General features: G+C 39.7%; 1 protein-coding gene across 1 annotated transcript in view; it reads left to right on the forward strand.

The window, feature by feature from the left end:
• LOC139765823 (recQ-like DNA helicase Blm) overlaps positions 1-12,082 on the forward strand; it is a 72,166-nt gene extending 60,084 nt beyond the window's left edge. The window contains exon 20 of the mRNA XM_071693632.1: positions 11,647-12,082. Within this exon, the coding sequence (XP_071549733.1) occupies positions 11,647-11,974 (328 nt within the window). The 3' untranslated portion in view covers positions 11,975-12,082. The remainder of the gene's footprint in view (positions 1-11,646) is intronic.
• Positions 12,083-17,712: the final 5,630 nt, after the last annotated feature.

A 17,712-nucleotide genomic window follows, 5' to 3' on the forward strand; every position in this document is an offset into this window, starting at 1 on the left:
CTTGCTCTTATTCACATTTACTCTCAACTTTCTTCTTCCACACACTTTACCAAACTCAGTCACCAGCTTCTGCAGTTTCTCACATGAATCAGCCACCAGCGCTGTATCATCAGCGAACAACAACTGACTCACTTCCCAAGCTCTCTCATCCCCAACAGACTTCATACTTGCCCCTCTTTCCAGGACTCTTGCATTTACCTCCCTTACAACCCCATCCATAAACAAATTAAACAACCATGGAGACATCACACACCCCTGCCGCAAACCTACATTCACTGAGAACCAATCACTTTCCTCTCTTCCTACACGTACACATGCCTTACATCCTCGATAAAAACTTTTCACTGCTTCTAACAACTTGCCTCCCACACCATATATTCTTAATACCTTCCACAGAGCATCTCTATCAACTCTATCATATGCCTTCTCCAGATCCATAAATGCTACATGTCATTTTTTTAGCTTGTCAAATTTTTTAGCTTGTAAGATTGAGGTAATAAGAGCCTTCAGTAATTTTGGATCACCTCTGAACAACCTCTTTTCTCAGCTAGATATGTTTAAGAAATTTACATGGTTCTTACAGGATTTGCCTCTCATTCTGGTAATCATCTTGGTAGCTCGCTGTTGTACTGTTTCCATCCCCCCTGACTTTTTTCAAATAGGATGACCCACACTGAACACAGTATCCAAGGTCAGAACATATCAGTGAATTGTAGAGTGAGGTTGTATGGTTTCAAGAATTTTGCCCTTTTATTTTTTAGCACCACTTGCTTCATTCTTTTTCCCCCTTTGCCTTTTGTAACTTAACAGAATTTGTACTGTATCTTGCTTTCATAACTTTACTGGTAGTATGTAGAGCTTCACACATACCATTGTTAGAAACCATATGCCACTTGAGTTTAGTCCATAAATTTGTCATTGTCATGTCAAATTTCTGTTGTAGTTTTATTTCCGGGATTAGTTTCACCTGTAAATGTTGATATTATAAACTACAGACCATTATTAGTATCATTAATGTATATGAGATAGAAAACTAGTTCCAAGGCCGATCCCTGTGGCACACCACTTGCTACATCTATTAATTTTGAAGCTTGACCATTTATCATTACTTTTTGTTTATGGCCAAATCAGCCAGTTTTGTTATCACCTGAGAACAACCCAGTCTGTACCATATGACTTAACTTTTGCAAGCAATCTTTGGTGTGTTACTTTATGAAATGGATTTAACTTTTGCAAGCAAACTTTGATATGTTACTTTATGAAATAGTTTTTGGAAATCTAAATAAACATCAACTGCTTATTTTTGTCATACATGCTGATTATATCTGAAAAATTAAGCATACTTGTTATACATGAACAATTTGATTGAAAACAAAGTAGAGAATCATTTAGTAAGTGGTGATCCACTAAATGATTTTCAATTTTGTTTTGAATGATGGTTTCCTTTAAGTGACTTTGTTTCTCAGTCTGGGAATCATCTTGGTAGCTTGCCATTGTACTCTCTCCATTTGATCTCTGTCTTTTTCAAGTTGGTGACCTAAACTGAATACAATGTTCAGGGTGGGTATGTATGCACTTGTGAATTGTGAAGAGAGGAGATTTTCCTCAGACTTGAATTTAAAAGCCTTACCTATGAATCCAAGTTTATTAATGTTACATTGCCAAACTGCTAATCCTCCAAAACTTTCCCCTTAGCAAGTGACATTGTTTCTCAGACTTGGTATCATCTTGATTGCTTTCTGCTGTACTCGCCTCATTCCGTCATGTCTTTGTGAGATGGATAACCTAAAATGAACTCAATTTTCAAGGTGGGGACTTACCTCTGAATTGTAAATTGTGGATGATTTCCTTAGACTTGCATATAAAAGCCCTCCCCATGAATTCAAATTAATAGCTACAGATGTTAAGTTGATTGGGTGATAATTTGTGGGCAGAGACTATTTTTTTTTTTAATATCTATGTTACATTGGCAAACTTCCAATCCAATGGAACTTTCCCCGTTGCAAGTGACTTAGTGAAAAGTGCAGTCATGCTGAATATTTAGTTTTTGCCTCCATTGTCCTCATATAAAACTTATCTAGGCGTATCATATTACATGCTTTTATTCCATTTATTACTGATGGTAGGTCTTTAACTTTTAATGTCAATATGATGTAGAATGTTTTCCTATCTAAGTAGTGGAATTGGATTTGGGGCATGAATTGTCTTCATTCATAATATAGATGCAATAAAATCATTCAAGATGTAGGACTTCATTCTCTTGCACTAAGTCAGCATTTTCTGTACTTAATAGACTTGATGACTGGGTAACAATTCTTTTGCTTCTGACTTAGCTGTAAAATTCCACAGGGTTGCTTTTGGTATTCTTAGCAATATATGCATTTTACTTTTCTTTACTTTCATGTATAAGGATCTCTGTTTTTCTAAACAGATTAACATAATTTATTCTAATCATGTTAGTTATTGTTCTCTTTGAGTTCCTTAAGTGTTACTTTTTTAGACAGTAGACACTTTCAGTGTTTCACCATTTTGGCATAATTTTGGGAAAAGATTTAATGTGAATTGGCACATATGTTCCCTGTACTACATTGAAAGTATTATTGGAGCCTTTCCATGCCTTGTGCATGCCATTTTCATCAATGGTATTAACCCAGATTTTTCTGTCAAGAGCAGTGCAGAGATCACTAGTATTTGCAAGTCTAAAATCTGGTATTTTTCGTAACTTTCATGCTGAGAATAAGTACAGGTAGTGTTGAAACTTCCCTCTAAAGTAATATGTTGGTGGTCACTTTTACTGGACTTCTCCCTAAATTTGACATTATTTATGAGAGCTTCATTTGTAGCTGGAAGTATAAGTGATAGGCTCCATCAGGCACATTGAGTTAGAGCAGGTGCCAAGAGCTACTGGAAATAGATTCTGTCTGCCTAGCTACCAGTATTTAAGAATCTCATGCTATCATCGAATTGTACTTATTGCAGATTTCTGATGACTGATCTTAAAGTCATTTGTCTTCAGCTGGTGTTTGTGCAGGGGGGGGGGCTTATAAGTTAACTATTATTATTTTCTTACAAAGTTTGTCTTTCATTTCTACAAAAATTAAGTAATAATCAACAGCACAACATTTCTAGGCAAATGGTTAAAATGATTATTATTTATTTTTATTTTGCTTTGTAGCCTTTTCCCGCGCTAGCGAGATAGCGCAAGGAAACAGACGAAAGAATGGCCCAACCCACCCACATACACATGTATATACATACACGTCCACACACGCAAATATACATACCTATACATCTCAATGTATACATATATATACTGTCTGCCTTTATTCATTCCTATTGCCACCCCGCCACACATGAAATAACAACCCCCTCCCCTCTCATGTGTGCGAGGTAGCGCTAGGAAAAGACAACAAAGGCCACATTCGTTCACACTCAGTCTCTAGCTGTCATGTAATAATGCACCGAAACCACAGCTCCCTTTCGACATCCAGGCCTCACAGAACTTTCCATGGTTTACCCCAGACGCTTCACATGCCCTAGTTCAATCCATTGACAGCAGGTCGACCTCAACCCCGGTATACCACATTGTTCCAATTCACTATTCCTTGCACGCCTTTCACCCTCCTGCATGTTCAGGCCCCGATCACTCAAAAGCTTTTTCACTCCATCTTTCCACCTCCAATTTGGTCTCCCACTTCTCCTTGTTCCCTCCACCTCTGACACATATATCCTCTTTGTCAATCTTTCCTCACTCATTCTCTCCATGTGATCAAACCATTTCAAAACACCCTCTTCTGCTCTCTCAACCACACTCTTTTAATTACCACACATCTGTCTTACCCTATTATTACTTACTCGATCAAACCACCTCACACCACATATTGTCCTCAAACATCTCATTTCCAGCACATCCACCCTCCTCCGCACAACTCTATCCATAGCCCACGCCTCGCAACCACATAACATTGTTGGAACCACTGTTCCTTCAAACATACCCATTTTTGCTTTCTGAGATAATGTTCTCGACTTCCACACATTCTTCAACGTTCCCAGAATTTTCACCCCCTCCCCCACCCTATGGTTCACTTCCACTTCCATGGTTCCATCCGCTGCCAAATCCACTCCCAGATATCTAAAACATTCCACTTCCTTCAGTTTTTCTCTATTCAAACTTACCTACCAATTGACTTGACCCTCAACCCTACTGTACCTGATAACCATGCTCTTATTCACATTTACTCTCAGCTTTCTTCTTTCACACACTTTACCAAACTCAGTCACCAACTTCTGTAGTTTCTCACATGAATCAGCCACCAGCACTGTATCATCAGCGAACCACAACTGACTCACTCCCCAAGCTCTCTCATACACAACAGGCTGCATACTTGCCCCTCTTTCCAAAACTCTTGCATTTACCTCCCTAACAACCCCATCCATAAACAAATTAAACAACCATGGAGAGATCACACACCCCTACCGCAAACCTACATTCACTGAGAACCAATCACTTTCCTCTCTTCCTACACGTACACGTGCCTTACATCCTCGATAAGAACTTTTCACTGCTTCTAATAACTTGCCTCCCACACCATATATTCTTAATACCTTCCACAGAGCATCTCTATCAACTCTATCATATGCCTTCTCGAGATCCATAAATGCTACATACAAATCCATTTGCTTTTCTAAGTATTTCTGACATGCATTCTTCAAAGCAAATACCTGATCCACACATCCTCTACTACTTCTGAAACCACACTGCTCTTCCCCAATCTGATGCTCTGTACATGCCTTCATCCTCTCAATCAATACCCTCCCATATAATTTCCCAGGAATATTCAACAAAGTTATACTGCTGTAATTTGAGCACTCACTTTTATCCCCTTTGCCTTTGTACAGTGGCACTATGCAAGCATTCCGCCAATCCTCAGGCACCTCACCATGAGTCATACATACATTAAATAACCTTACCAGCCAGTCAACAATACAGTCACCCCCTTTTTTAATGAATTCCACTGCAATACGAATCTAAACCCGCTGCCCTGCCGGCTTTCATCTTCTGCAAAGCTTTTACTACTTCTTCTCTGTTTACCAAATCATTTTCCCTAACCCTATCACTTTGCACACCACCTCGACCAAAACACCCTATATCTGCCACTCTGTCATCAAACACATTCAACAAACCTTCAAAATACTCACTCCATCTCCTTCTCAGATCACCACTACTCGTTATCACTTCTCCATTTGCCCCGTTCACTGAAGTTCCCATTTGTTTCCTTGTCTTACGCACTTTATGTACCTCCTTCCAAAACATCTTTTTATTCTCCCTAAAATTTAATGATACTCTCTCACCCCAACTCTCATTTGCCCTCTTTTTCACCTCTTGCACTTTTCCCTTGACCTCCTGCCTCTTTCTTTTATACATCTCCCACTCATTTGCATTATTTCCCTGCAAAAATCGTCCAAATGCCTCTCTCTTCTCTTTCACTAATAATCTTACTTCGTCATCCCACCACTCACTACCCTTTCTAATCTGCCCACCTCCCACTCTTCTCATGCCACAAGCATCTTTTGCGCAAGCCATCACTGCTTCCCTAAATACATCCCATTCCTCACCCACTCCCCTTTCGTCCTTTGTTTTCACCTTTTTCCACTCTGTACTCATTCTCTCCTGGTACTTCCTCACACAAGTCTCCTTCCCAAGCTCACTTACTCTCACCTGAAACAGGAGTGGTGGGAGTATGTGATAGAGTGTAAGAAAGTAAACTCTAGATTGATATGGGTAAAACTGAAAATGGATGGAGAGAGATGGGTGATTAGTAGTGCATATGCACCTGGGCATGAGAAGAAAGATCATGAGAGGCAAGTGTTTTGGGAGCAGGTGAGTGAGTGTGTTAGTAGTTTGGATGCACGAGACTGGGTTATAGTGATGGGTGATTTGAATGCAAAGGTGAGTAATGTGGCAGTTGAGGGAATGATTGGTGTACATGGGGTGTTCAGTGTTGTAAATGGAAATGGTGAAGAGCTTGTAGATTTATGTGCTGAAAAAGGACTGGTGATTGGGAATACCTGGTTTAAAAAGAGAGATATACATAAGTATATGCATGTAAGTAGGAGAGATGGCCAGAGAGCATTATTGGATTACTTGTTAATTGATAGGGGTGCAAAAGAGGTGCAACTGGAGGGATGTCTGATCATTATCTTGTGGAGGCGAAGGTGAAGATTTGTAGAGGTTTTCAGAAAAGAAGAGAGAATGTTGGGGTGAAGAGAGTGGTGAGAGTAAGATTAAAATGAGCTTTGACTAAAAGGAAGACTATCGAATACTTTATTTCCTTTATTGCTGTTAAGTAAAGTACACCCGAGCAAGGAAATACCAGTTATACCTGTTATATCTGCTGATAATGTTGTCCATACATAAGCATTGCCTACTTACTGCTTTAAATTTGCTCCAGAAAAACAGGTTTTATGCAAAACAACTGGAAACAAACAATATTTTCCCATGAAAAAATGATGTAAATAGGTTTGATTCTTGGGAAAAGGGGAGAAAGAATACTTCCCATGCATTCCCTGCTTGTCGTAAAAACCAACTGAGTAGGATGGGAGTGGAGGATTGGAAACCCCTCCTTCTTGTATTGCGATTTATAAAACCTGGAACAGAAGGAGCTAAGTGGGGAGTGCTTATCCTCCTGGAAGGCTCAGGTTAGGGTATCTGAATGTGTGTCATTGTAGCTAAGGGGGTAGAGATCAGTAAGTATGTATGTCATAGGAGAGAAATCTGGTTGTTCTAGCTGTAGGGTAAATTTAGGTGTTAGTGTGAGGGTGAGAACCAATTTATGGGTAGTACTTCTGTTAATGGAGTTGTGTGAACATGTGAAAGAGTGTAAAGCAAGTTCCAGACTGATGTGGGTAAAATTGAAAGTGGATTATGAGTGATTGTTAGGGCTCATATACCTGGCCATAAGAGGACTAAGAGAGGCAAGTGTTTTGGGAGGAGCTGAAACAACGTGCTAGCAGTTTTGATGTGAGCAGTTGGGTTTTAGTGATGGATGGTTTGAGTTTGAAGGTGGGAAATGTGGTAGTTAAGGTCATAATTGAGGGGCATGGGGTATTTAGTAAGGTAATTGGAAATGGTGAACATCTTGTGGAGTTGTGTCCTGAAAAAGGACTGGTGGTTGGTAATACATGGCATAGAAAGGACATACATAAGTATAGGTGCAGGAGGAAAGATGGTAAGTGGACATTATTAGATTATATGTAATTGATAGGCATGCAAAAGAGAGATTCTTGGATGTGAATGTGCTGAGAGGGGCAGCTGGTGGGATGTCTGATCATTTCTCGATGGAAGTGAAGGGTGAAGATTTGTTGACTCTTTTAGGGAAAAAAAAATGTTATGGTTGAGAAAAGGGTAAGCTTGGAAAAGAGGCTTGTGTGAAGAGTTACCTGGGGAGATTGTATGTAGAATGGAAAAAAGTTAAAATAAATGCATCTAGGGGAATGGGTGAGGAATGGGAGGTATCAAGGAAAGCAATACTGGTGGGTGCGAGAGAAGTGTTTGGCATGAATAAAGTGGGAGGTTGATAGGGTGGAAAGGGTAGTGAGAGGTGGGATGAGGAAGTTAAGTTGCTAGTGCTAGTGAATGAGATAGGAAAGGTGTATGGGTGTTACAGGGAAGGAGTGCGAGTGATTGGGAGATGTACAGGAGAAAGTGGCAGGAAGTCAAGAGGAAGGTGCAGGGACTGAAAAAGAGAGTGGATGAGAGTTTGGGTGAGCAAGTATCAGCAGACTCAAAGAAGAGTAAGAAAATGTTTTGGAAAGAGAACAAATGGGTACATCAGAGAAGAGGGTAAATGGGAAAGTGGTAACAGGCAGAGATTAAGTGATGAGGAGATTGAGTGGATACTTTGAAAGACTGTTAGGCATGTTTGATAGAGTGGCTGATGTGGGATGTTTGGTTAGGCAAGTATGTGAAGGTTGAAAGTATGGTAGTTGGTTTTGTGGAGGGGAAAAGATGGTGAAAGCCTTGCGTAAGATGTGGATGGTAAGTATTGCTGAGGAATTTTTGAGAAAGTAGGCGACTGTGTTGTTCATGGGTTACTTAGGATTTTTAATGTATGTGGAGCACACGTTGAGGTGCCTGAATACTTGAATGGTGCCATTTTATAAAGAAGGGGGACAAAAGCGTATGTTCAAATGACAGAGATATAGGTTTCTTGAATGTACCTGGTAAGTTGTATAGGAGAATAGCGATTGAGATGTTGGCATGCATAAAGCTTTAGACTTGGGAGGAACAATGTGGTTTCAGGAGTGGTAGAGAATGTGTGGATCAGGTGTCTGCTTCAAAGAATGTGTGCTAGAAGTACTAAGAGAAACTGGAAGATTTTTATGTGATGTTTATGGATCTGGAGAAAGTGTATGGTCGAGTTGATAGAGATGCTCTGTGGAAGATGTTACGAAAGTGTATGGTAGGGTTGATAGAGATACTCTGTGGAAAGTGTTTACAGATATATGGTGTTGATGGAAAGCTGCTAGAAGTACTGAGGTATATTTATCATGAGGATAAGATGTGTGTGTGAGTAGGAAGAGAGTCAGGTGAATGATTACATACACACCCACACACACACATACACACATATTTTTTTTTTTATACTTGATTTCCATTTGCTGCATTAGAGGGAGCATCAGGAACAGACGAAGAAAGACCGCATCCGCCCTCACACATTTTCTAGCTGTTGTGTGTAATGCATTGAAACCACAGCTCCCTATCCACAACCAGGCCTTACTGATCTTTCCATGATTTACCCCGGATGCTTCAAATGCCCTGATATAGTCCATTAACAGCACCTCGACCCCAGTATACCACATCATTTCAATTTACTCCACCTTGTGCATGCCTTTCACCCCACTGCATGTTCATTCCCCAATTGCTTAAAATCTTTTGTACTCCATCCTTCCATCTCAATTTGGTCTTCCTGTTTTCCTTGTTCCATCCGCTTCTGACACAAATATCCTCTTTGTCAACCTTCCATCTCTCATTCTCTCCATATGTCCAGACCATTTCAGCACACCCTCTTCAGCTCAACCACACACTTTTTATAACCACACCTCTTTCTTACCCTATTATTACTTACTCAATGAAACCAGTTCAACAATTACAGTTCCAACACATTCCCCATCCTCTGCGCAGCCTTATGTATAACCCATGCCTTGCATTCATATAATATTGTTGGTACTACTATTCCTTGAGACATGCTCATTTTTCCCTCCCAAATTATGTTCTCTTTTTCCACACATTCTTCAGCTCTCCCAGAACCTTCATCCCCCCACACCCACCCCTATGACTCACCATTAAACCTTCCCTTAAACTCTAACCAGTTAGAGTTTAAGGGAAGGTGACTCATATCTCTCGTCAAAACTTTATAGATTATCAGAATATTTTCTTTTATGGAGCACAATTATCCACAAAAAATATTCACAGAACACATGATATTTTGATGCCTATAATTTATCTAATATTAAGTGAAAATGCTGAGAAAAGTTATTTGAATTCTGAATACGCTTACATATTGACTGCATGGGTTATGGGTTACAGCTGATTGCTGTTCATTTATATTCTTTTACCATGGGCAGAGGTATAAGTTTGTTGAGTATTCCTGGTAAATTATATGGGAGGGTATTGATTGAGAGGGTGAAGGCATGTACAGAGCATCAGATTGGGGAAGAGCAGTGTGGTTTCAGAAGTGGTAGAGGATGTGTGGATCAGGTGTTTGCTTTGAAGAATGTATGTGAGAAATACTTAGAAAAGCAAATGGATTTGTATGTAGCATTTATGGATCTGGAGAAGGCATATGATAGAGTTGATAGAGATGCTCTGTGGAAGGTATTAAGAATATATGGTGTGGGAGGAAAGTTGTTAGAAGCAGTGAAAAGTTTTTATCAAGGATGTAAGGCATGTGTACGTGTAGGAAGAGAGGAAAGTGATTGGTTCTCAGTGAATGTAGGTTTGCGGCAGGGGTGTGTGATGTCTCCATGGTTGTTTAATTTGTTTATGGATGGGGTTGTTAGGGAGGTAAATGCAAAGTTTTGGAAAGAGGGGCAAGTATGAAGTTTGTTGGGGATGAGAGAGCTTGGGAAGTGAGTCAGTTGTTGTTCGCTGATGATACAGCGCTGGTGGCTGATTCATGTGAGAAACTGCAGAAGCTGGTGACTGAGTTTGGTAAAGTGTGTGGAAGAAGAAAGTTAAGAGTAAATGTGAATAAGAGCAAGGTTATTAGGTACAGTAGGGTTGAGGGTCAAGTCAATTGGGAGGTGAGTTTGAATGGAGAAAAACTGGAGGAAGTGAAGTGTTTTAGATATCTGGGAGTGGATCTGGCAGCGGATGGAACCATGGAAGCAGAAGTGGATCATAGAGTGGGGGAGGGGGCGAAAATTCTGGGGGCCTTGAAGAATGTGTGGAAGTCGAGAACATTATCTCGGAAAGCAAAATTGGGTATGTTTGAAGGAATAGTGGTTCCAACAATGTTGTATGGTTGCGAGGCGTGGGCTATGGATAGAGTTGTGCGCAGGAGGATGGATGTGCTGGAAATGAGATGTTTGAGGACAATGTGTGGTGTGAGGTGGTTTGATCGAGTGAGTAACGTAAGGGTAAGAGAGATGTGTGGAAATAAAAAGAGCGTGGTTGAGAGAGCAGAAGAGGGTGTTTTGAAGTGGTTTGGGCACATGGAGAGAATGAGTGAGGAAAGATTGACCAAGAGGATATATGTGTCGGAGGTGGAGGGAACGAGGAGAAGAGGGAGACCAAATTGGAGGTGGAAAGATGGAGTGAAAAAGATTTTGTGTGATCGGGGCCTGAACATGCAGGAGGGTGAAAGGAGGGCAAGGAATAGAGTGAATTGGAGCGATGTGGTATACCGGGGTTGACGTGCTGTCAGTGGATTGAATCAAGGCATGTGAAACGTCTGGGGTAAACCATGGAAAGCTGTGTAGGTATGTATATTTGCGTGTGTGGACGTATGTATATACATGTGTATGGGGGGGGGGGGTTGGGCCATTTCTTTCGTCTGTTTCCTTGCGCTACCTCGCAAACGCGGGAGACAGCGACAAAGTATAATAAATAAAATATAATAAACCATGGGCATCTGGAGATGGCAGCGCATACCAGGTTCTGGCCTTCATTGCATGAATTGGAGTAGATGATAGATTGCTAAAGAAAGTTTTTCTTATATAACAACGGTAGACTACAGTCAACTCTTGCATTTGACTGTTATATGACTTTTGTCAAATGGAGGTGACCAGTGCACCCAAAGGATTAATGATTGCTTTGCTTTCAGAAGTTTGGTTGAAGCTCCCTGCTATGAATTCAAGAAATATCTCAGTACTGATAATCAAGTTACTAGAAGTCTTAAGATTGATTCTATAAATCTTTTTTATATAACATGAGGTGTTTGGCAGCAAAAGGAGTATTGTAATACATGCCATATCTTACTTCCTATATATGTTCTGTTACTGAAATTCCATAATCAGAGTACATACACTAAAAGGATCATGTGAAGAACTCAATTGGATTGGACTACCTGATGTTAGCTTGGTACTTTATTTTGAAGAATGAGGATAATTTTTAAGATTAACACAACATTGACTTCATTCTAGCATGAAACGCAGAAAAAGATTCGGAGGTGGTGGAGGAAGGCGTGCAAAGCAGGCCAAAACAGGGAATGGAGATGAGACGAGCTACAGCACCAGAAAGAGCCCATCTAAAGTTTCAAGACACGCAGCGTCACGCTATAAGGCAACAGCAGCATCTATGTCGAGGAGAGGACAAGGTCGAGGAACAAGGGGAGCTCAGAGAGGTTGGGAAGGATCAGTTGGAGTGAGCTCAACAACTGGAAGGGGAAGAGCAAAAAGTACTGGGCTTGGTCTTCTCAGTATTCCAACTCCAAGATCATTCCTTCCTCAGCCTAGAATTGTTCAAATTTAGATGTAAATTCTTGTATTCGGAATATTCGGATAAAGCCAATTTTGCATACGTTCATTAAGGTTACATAACCTTATTCATTTTTTATAGAAATAAAGGGTTTTAACCTTTCCTATCTTTTGAATAACCTTAACACTTTAGGAAACGACTTAACCAGTGCCCAAAAGGGAGAAATGCCATGGTGATGTTCTGTAGTGGCATCAGAAGTGATATTGGTAATATACTGTCCCTCTGTAGTTATCTCCTCTTAACTTTTTGATACCTACATCATCAGGTGGTCTGTCATTGGTCTATGCCTAACTTCATTGCAAAATCTCTTTGTATGTACTTGTAAGTGCTCTCTTGAATGTGTAACTGTTTGAGAAACAGAACAAGTCATTGATTGACCAGTTCTAAACAGTGAAGGAGTGATACTCATTTAGAATAATCATGCCTAGGAGTGAAAACCAAATAATGTTTGAGAAGTGCTCATAGAAAAGAGAATTGATGGTAGCAAAAACACTTGAAAAGAGACTTTATTTGAAAAATAATTTGATTTGAAGAATGATAAGGTATAAATGGGATGTTTGATGCTAAAGACAGGGAAGTATCATAAACTTAAGAAAAAGAATTGGTCAGTAATTTGTGTTGGAGTGGTGGCTGTAGAAAGGAAATGTTTATATGAAGGTGAAGTAAAATAGCAATCAATAATAAAGAGGAAATGTCAGCATAATGAACATTGTGGATGAAAAGAAAAATATCACAGTGGAAAGAAAGTGTAAATGTTAGTAAAACTATTACTGAAGTACCTTAACTGATAAAGTATTATGAATATGGTAGCAAATTGAAAATTGAAGATACAAGAGAAAAATGATTAATGTTAACAGTCTTGAGAAGTTAGTATGACTCTAAAAGCCAGTTAGGCATTTGAATCAGAAAATGTGCATGCAACAAAGTTATCAAGAAACAAAAACAAATTCTGTATTGTGCAAATACAATAAATAGAACATTGTCTTCTTTGTTTATATAGGAATCCAGCATGTAAATAATAGGGATATAACACTAGAAATGCTATGTGAATTGTGGAAAAATGACTGCGAAGCTGAGGATATATCCAATAAGTACTGAGTAAAACATGCAAACAAGAAGTAAAGACATGCAAAATGTACAAAATAGGCAAGGAGGGAGAAAAAGATGATGTACATGAAAATGATGAAATTGATATGGAAAAAGGAATTGACAATGGAAACACTTAAGTATAGAGTGAATGGATATGGGCAACAGAACTGGAGGAACTGTAACTAACACATATTGGAAGACTAAATAAAACTGCAGGTGAGAGTGAAAAAAAAGTTCTAATAAAGACTATGGAAGTGTAGAAAATGAACATAATCACCAGAAATGTGGAGAAAATGTGAAAAAATGAATTGAAAGGGAACATGAAATTACTGATGAAAGTGATAAGTGTGAGAAATAAAACCACGAGAATAAAGTCAAAGGTTGATGGAAAAAGAAAACAAAAATGTTGTACGAAGAGACTCCAGCAAATATGTCGAAAGGTAGTATTACATGCAAGTAGTAATTATGACACTGATGCAGGCACTTTGGTGAATGAGCTTAATCACCCCAAAGCAACACTTTAGTTTGGATTTCTTGATGCTAGAGGATGTTATAAAAAGGCAGAATGTGAATGTGCTACAACTACAATAAATAACACATTTTCACGTAGGTTGAAGAATGTATATACATGCACCTTCAAAGCCTAGACCAGACACACATTTTCTTCTATCGTATGAGTCATCTTCTTTGGCCAGCCTGTATTTAGCCCTGACCTTATATTGGATCATTTAGAACTGAAACCTGCTGTCATCTGCTCTTGGAAGAATTCATCAGAGAAGCATCATGCCTCATACTCTGTCAGATCTCTTTGAAACCTTTTAGACTTGAGCAGAGATTATCAAGTGGACCATTTGTTTGTGCATCCTGGAATCTTGAAACCTCTTTTGGTGAGGAATATGTGTATGTGGATTTTATTGGCTCAACCTTGACCTTATACTAGAGGACATGATGTTGAAGATAGATAGATGGGTATTTAGTTTTGCTTTTGCATTTCATCTTCTTTGAAAGTTTTACTTTACCACTTCCTCCGTGTGAGTACATTGCCATGCTTGCAGAACAGACCACAGAAAAGAGAATTGTAGGTTTTGAAAGATGAGGCAGTGCCCTGTGATTTTTTCAAGCCTCCTGCCTGTTTTTTTTTTCTTTTTTTTTGAAAAATTTCTATCAACTATGACTGCTTTTGGTTTGATGTCCATGATCTGCAAATTCTGCACTGCTGGTGGCTAGGTGTGAGTGGGTTGATGACATCATCTGTCTGATTGACTGAAGGTGGACCCAAAAAGTGCTGTTGCTACCATGGATGAAAGGTTTATGAAGGGTGGGGAAGGCCAGCACTTTCTCGCTGAAATTACTATAGGACTGATGGTCCTAAGCCAGATTTTCACACAAGTGTCCTAGAGTATCTCATGTTCATTGGACCCTTTCATCATTGCCCTTTTGTTCTTGACATTCCATGTTTTTGTATTACTGTTCCAGCACTCTTTCAACTCCATTTTCCTTAACGTTTTTCTTGTTCAATTAATCTCTTTACTTATCTTTGTCTGTTCCAGTTTTTGTATAAACATTTTATTAGATTTTTCATTGTCTTTTTGTTTGTTGGCCTTACAGTTTCATTCTTGATTTGAATAGTTAACCCATTGATTATACAGTACTTCATAAATTTCTGTCCCTAGTGTAAAGCAAAATGATATAGATATAGATAGAATATGTCTTATACATTATTAAAGAAAACATCCAAAAAAGTAATATATTTTCCTTTATGTTGGTGTCAGAATGTGTTGTTGAGTGGATTGGGATGGACCTGGGTTGGTAACATAGATGCTCTCTGTTTAAGTATAGGGTTAACTTCTTTTTAAACGAGGTTTGATTTCAAATGAAGTCTGCAAAAAGATATTGGAATGCAGCCTACAGGTATATAGCTTAATGTTTTCAGTGTGAATTTCAACTAAAGCCTTTGCCAAAACTTATGCACATATGATACAATTAACATGAAGCATACTTTGAGGAGAATCAAGAACTTGGGATGGCATTTTGATTTGTCCGTGAGGGCACCCTCTCCTCTGTTATGCTAAATGAGATAGCATGGCACCTGAATATCCTAATAAAGGCCATCTCATTTACACTATATATATATATATATATATATATATATATAGAAGGTGACTAGAGGGGATGGGAGCGGGGGGCCAGAAATCCTCCCCTCCTTGTATTTTTTTTAACTTTCTAAAATGGGAAACAGAAGAATGAGTCACGCGGGGAGTGCTCATCCTCCTCGAAGGCTCAGACTGGGGTGTCTAAATGTGTGTGGATGTAACCAAGATGTGAAAAAAGGAGAGATAGGTAGTATGTTTGAGGAAAGGAACCTGGATGTTTTGGCTCTGAGTGAAACGAAGCTCAAGGGTAAAGGGGAAGAGTGGTTTGGGAATGTCTTGGGAGTAAAGTCAGGGGTTAGTGAGAGGACAAGAGCAAGGGAAGGAGTAGCAGTACTCCTGAGACAGGAGTTGTGGGAGTATGTGATAGAATGTAAGAAAGTAAATTCTCGATTAATATGGGTAAAACTGAAAGTGGATGGAGAGAGATGGGTGATTATTGGTGCATATGCACCTGGGCATGAGAAGAAAGATCATGAGAGGCAAGTGTTTTGGGAGCAGCTGAATGAGTGTGTTAGTGGTTTTGATGCACGAGACCGGGTTATAGTGATGGGTGATTTGAATGCAAAGGTGAGTAATGTGGCAGTTGAGGGAATAATTGGTATACATGGGGTGTTCAGTGTTGTAAATGGAAATGGTGAAGAGCTTGTAGATTTATGTGCTGAAAAAGGACTGGTGATTGGGAATACCTGGTTTAAAAAGCGAGATATACATAAGTATACGTATGTAAGTAGGAGAGATAGCCAGAGAGCGTTATTGGATTACGTGTTAATTGACAGGCGTGCGAAAGAGAGACTTTTGGATGTTAATGTGCTGAGAGGTGCAACTGGAGGGATGTCTGATCATTATCTTGTGGAGGCTAAGGTAAAGATTTTTATGGGTTTTCAGAAAAGAAGAGTGAATGTTGGGGTGAAGAGGGTGGTGAGAGTAAGTGAGCTTGGGAAGGAGACTTGTGTAAGGAAGTACCAGGAGAGACTGAGTACAGAATGGAAAAAGGTGAGAACAATGGAAGTAAGGGGAGTGGGGGAGGAATGGGATGTATTTAGGGAATCAGTGATGGATTGTGCAAAAGATGCTTGTGGCATGAGAAGAGTGGGAGGTGGGTTGATTAGAAAGGGTAGTGAGTGGTGGCATGAAGAAGTAAGATTATTAGTGAAAGAGAAGAGAGAGGCATTTGGACGATTTTTGCAGGGAAAAAATGCAATTGAGTGGGAGATGTATAAAAGAAAGAGACAGGAGGTCAAGAGAAAGGTGCAAGAGGTGAAAAGAGGGCAAATTAGAGTTGGGATGAGAGAGTATCATTAAATTTTAGGGAGAATAAAAAGATGTTCCGGAAGGAGGTAAATAAAGTGTGTAAGACAAGGGAGCAAATGGGAACTTCAGTGAAGGGCACAAATGGGGAGGTGATAACAAGTAGTGGTGATGTGAGAAGGAGATGGAGTGGGTATTTTGAAGGTTTGTTGAATGTGTTTGATGATAGAGTGGCAGATATAGGGTGTTTTGGTCGAGGTGGTGTGCAAAGTGAGAGGGTTAGGGAAAATGATTTGGTAAACAGAGAAGAGGTAGTAAAAGCTTTGCGGAAGATGAAAGCCGGCAAGGCAGCAAGTTTGGATGGTATTGCAGTGGAATTTATTAAAAAAGGGGGTGACTGTATTATTGACTGGTTGGTAAGGTTATTTAATGTATGTATGACTCATGGTGATGTGCCTGAGGATTGGCGGAATGCGTGCATAGTGCCGTTGTACAAAGGCAAAGGGGATAAGAGTGAGTGCTCAAATTACAGAGGTATAAGTTTGTTGAGTATTCCTGGTAAATTATATGGGAGGGTATTGATTGAGAGGGTGAAGGCATGTACAGAGCATCAGATTGGGGAAGAGCAGTGTGGTTTCAGAAGTGGTAGAGGATGTGTGGATCAGGTGTTTGCTTTGAAGAATGTATGTGAGAAATACTTAGAAAAGCAAATGGATTTGTATGTAGCATTTATGGATCTGGAGAAGGCATATGACAGAGTTGATAGAGATGCTCCGTGGAAGGTATTAAGAATATATGGTGTGGGAGGCAAGTTGTTAGAAGCAGTGAAAAGTTTTTATCGAGGATGTAAGGCATGTGTACGTGTAGGAAGAGAGGAAAGTGATTGGTTCTCAGTGAATGTAGGTTTGTGGCAGGGGTGTGTGATGTCTCCATGGCTGTTTAATTTGTTTATGGATGGGGTTGTTAGGGAGGTGAATGCAAGAGTTTTGGAAAGAGGGGCAAGTGTGCAGTCTGTTGTGGATGAGAGAGCTTGGGAAGCGAGTCAGTTGTTGTTCGCTGATGATACAGCGCTGGTGGCTGATTCATGTGAGAAACTGCAGAAGCTGGTGACTGAGTTTGGTAAAGTGTGTGAAAGAAGAAAGTTAAGAGTAAATGTGAATAAGAGCAAGGTTATTAGGTACAGTAGGGTTGAGGGTCAAATCAATTGGGAGGTAAGTTTGAATGGAGAAAAACTGGAGGAAG

The sequence above is a fragment of the Panulirus ornatus genome, chromosome 56, assembly GCF_036320965.1.
Source record: "Panulirus ornatus isolate Po-2019 chromosome 56, ASM3632096v1, whole genome shotgun sequence".
Classification (NCBI taxonomy): domain Eukaryota; kingdom Metazoa; phylum Arthropoda; class Malacostraca; order Decapoda; family Palinuridae; genus Panulirus; species Panulirus ornatus.